General features: G+C 67.1%; 1 protein-coding gene across 1 annotated transcript in view; it reads right to left on the bottom strand.

Annotated features, from left to right (window-relative positions):
* Positions 1-703: 703 nt before the first annotated feature.
* The window catches only part of NAT14 (N-acetyltransferase 14 (putative)), a 2,056-nt gene continuing 601 nt past the window's right edge, over positions 704-2,158 (bottom strand). Inside the window, exon 3 of the mRNA XM_077756936.1 lies at positions 704-1,812. Within this exon, the coding sequence (XP_077613062.1) occupies positions 1,264-1,812 (549 nt within the window). The 3' untranslated portion in view covers positions 704-1,263. The remainder of the gene's footprint in view (positions 1,813-2,158) is intronic.

The raw sequence follows: 2,158 nt of genomic DNA, 5'->3' as shown, positions 1-2,158 counted from the left end.
GGGGGGGGGGCAGGGTGTCCAACTTCAAACTCCCACAGGGAGCCAGAGACTCCAGGCCAGGCGCCCTGCTGTGCGTAGAGATGCTCAGGAAAGGGACCAGCCGGGGTCACACACCGGCACCCACCCATCTGCCTCCTCTCCCGTCCAGCCAGGGAGCATGGGGAGACCAGGGTGGAGCGGATTGAGAATGGATTCAAACTAGCAGCTGGGTTCGGGGACTCGGCACATCTGGGGCTCACGGTTCAGCAGCAAGAAGGCTTGCAGCCGGACACCAGGAAGGACTTCCTGATTGGAAAAGAGATTGAGAAACCCGTCTGTTCCCCCCGGGGGTGGGGGTGGGGGGCTGAATGCAAACCCTTCGGTCCCCCATCTGTGAGAGCTGTGGTTGAACTCCAGGGAGCGGAGGGGGCAGGGAGGCAGAAGGGCGAGGGGTCCAGTCTTGGCTGAGGGAGGGGGACACCACACACACCCTCACTTGCTCCCCCCACCCCCCACTCTCCCTGCACCAGGCAGCTGTGAGGCGGAAAAAATTCGGTAATGGGGAGCGTGAGTCAGAGGCTGGCAGGGAGTGGGGCTGCCGTGAGCTCATCGCCGCCCCTTCTCCCCGTCCAGCACCCCCAGCAACAATTAATGTCAACTCAGGGAAAAGGAGAAGCCAGACAGAAGGAGGGGAGTGGTGTGCAGAGACGGACTGGAAAAGGCATCAGAGAGAGCGAGACCAGGCTTTATTAACAATCGGGTGTAAAAAACCAGATGGGTCTGGCCGCTCCTCTCAGCTCACCTTCCCGGGAGGGGCCTACCCTGGGCTGCCCTGGGCCCACCCCGCGCCCACCCCGCACCCACCCCGTCCTTGCCAGGGCCTCTCTGAGCCGATGACCCTCCCCTGCAGAGGCTCTGTTCATCCCCTCCAGTCATTGCACTCCACCCCGTTCCCAGGAGGGCCGTGTCCCCCATTTGGGGTGCCCCCGCCCCAAGTCTTAGCCCACAGAGGTAGCCACACTCGTCCGGCCCCCTCTTCCCCGCACGTCTCTGCCAGGCCCGCACCACAAATGGTGCGGCCTCTGCGAACAAGACCGCACACAAACCCCGGACAGGCTGACCTCTCTGAGAGGTTCACGCGCTACAGACAGACACCAGCCTGCAGTGGGGCCGCTCGCCCTCTGCAGGCCCGTTTGTGGGCCCCCGGAGGGCTGGGGGTTCACAGAGGGAGGACCTGCACACAGTAAGTGCTCGCTACGGGCTCTCCCTCCCGGCCGGGTCCAGTCACAGGTCCTTGCTGAACTCTCTTACGAGCGTGTAGCCCATGCAGCCCCAGCTGCCCTCAGCCTGGTAGCCGCACCCCTCCAGCATCCCCGCCACGCCCCAAGCTGCCACAGCCACTGGGACCACGAGCCGGGCCCGGGGCTCCCCCATGCCTCCCGCCCAGGCCCGAGCCCGGGATTCAGCAAAGGCCAGCAGCCGCCTGCCCACACCTCGGCGGCGGTGCCAGCGGGAGACGGAGAGGCGGGGGCCCCGGGCCCCGTCCCCAGCACCGGAGCCTGGGGCAAGGGCCAGCACCCCACACACGTCACCCGAGCTGCGCACTGCCACCCAGGGGCCCCCCAGGCCTCCCGGTGGGGGCAGTGAGCCCCATCGGGCCCGCAGGCCCAGCTTCATGGCTGCCACGGCCAGGAACACGGGCAGCAGAAGGGCCAGGGCGAAGGAAGCCAGCACGAAGCGCAGGCCGCTGCTGGCCGCAGCCAGGAGGAGCAGGGCTGGCGGCCGCGTCAGGGCATGCAGGGCCACCCGGTTCTCTGTGTCCTTCACTCCAGCCTGTGGGCAGAAGGAGCAGTCAGAGGAGGGGGCCCCGGTGGAGAGAGAAACCCGGGAAGAAGAGAGGGAACGGACAGTGCCCGGACGGGCTCCCAGATGGGCAAGCGCCCTGCGACCAAGCATCAGGCAGGGGACGGGACCACATGTCCTCCAGGCCCCTGGACGAATGAGTGCATCGGGAGCTGCGGGGGCACCCAGTTCAGGGGGGCTGCAGGTGCGAGGCTCCAGGGAGGACTGAGGCCTGAATAGGACAGAGGACGCCCTGATCCGAGCAGGCGCCAGCTCTGGCCGGCAGGAGCTGGGAGGGGAGAGATGCGGTCCCAGGCCTGGCCCCCAGGGCTCTGCT

The sequence above is a fragment of the Crocuta crocuta genome, unplaced genomic scaffold, assembly GCF_008692635.1.
Source record: "Crocuta crocuta isolate KB4526 unplaced genomic scaffold, BGI_CrCroc_1.0 scaffold142, whole genome shotgun sequence".
Taxonomy (NCBI): domain Eukaryota; kingdom Metazoa; phylum Chordata; class Mammalia; order Carnivora; family Hyaenidae; genus Crocuta; species Crocuta crocuta.
Note: the sequence above shows the minus strand (reverse complement) of the source record. Positions and strands in the feature narration are given on the sequence as shown.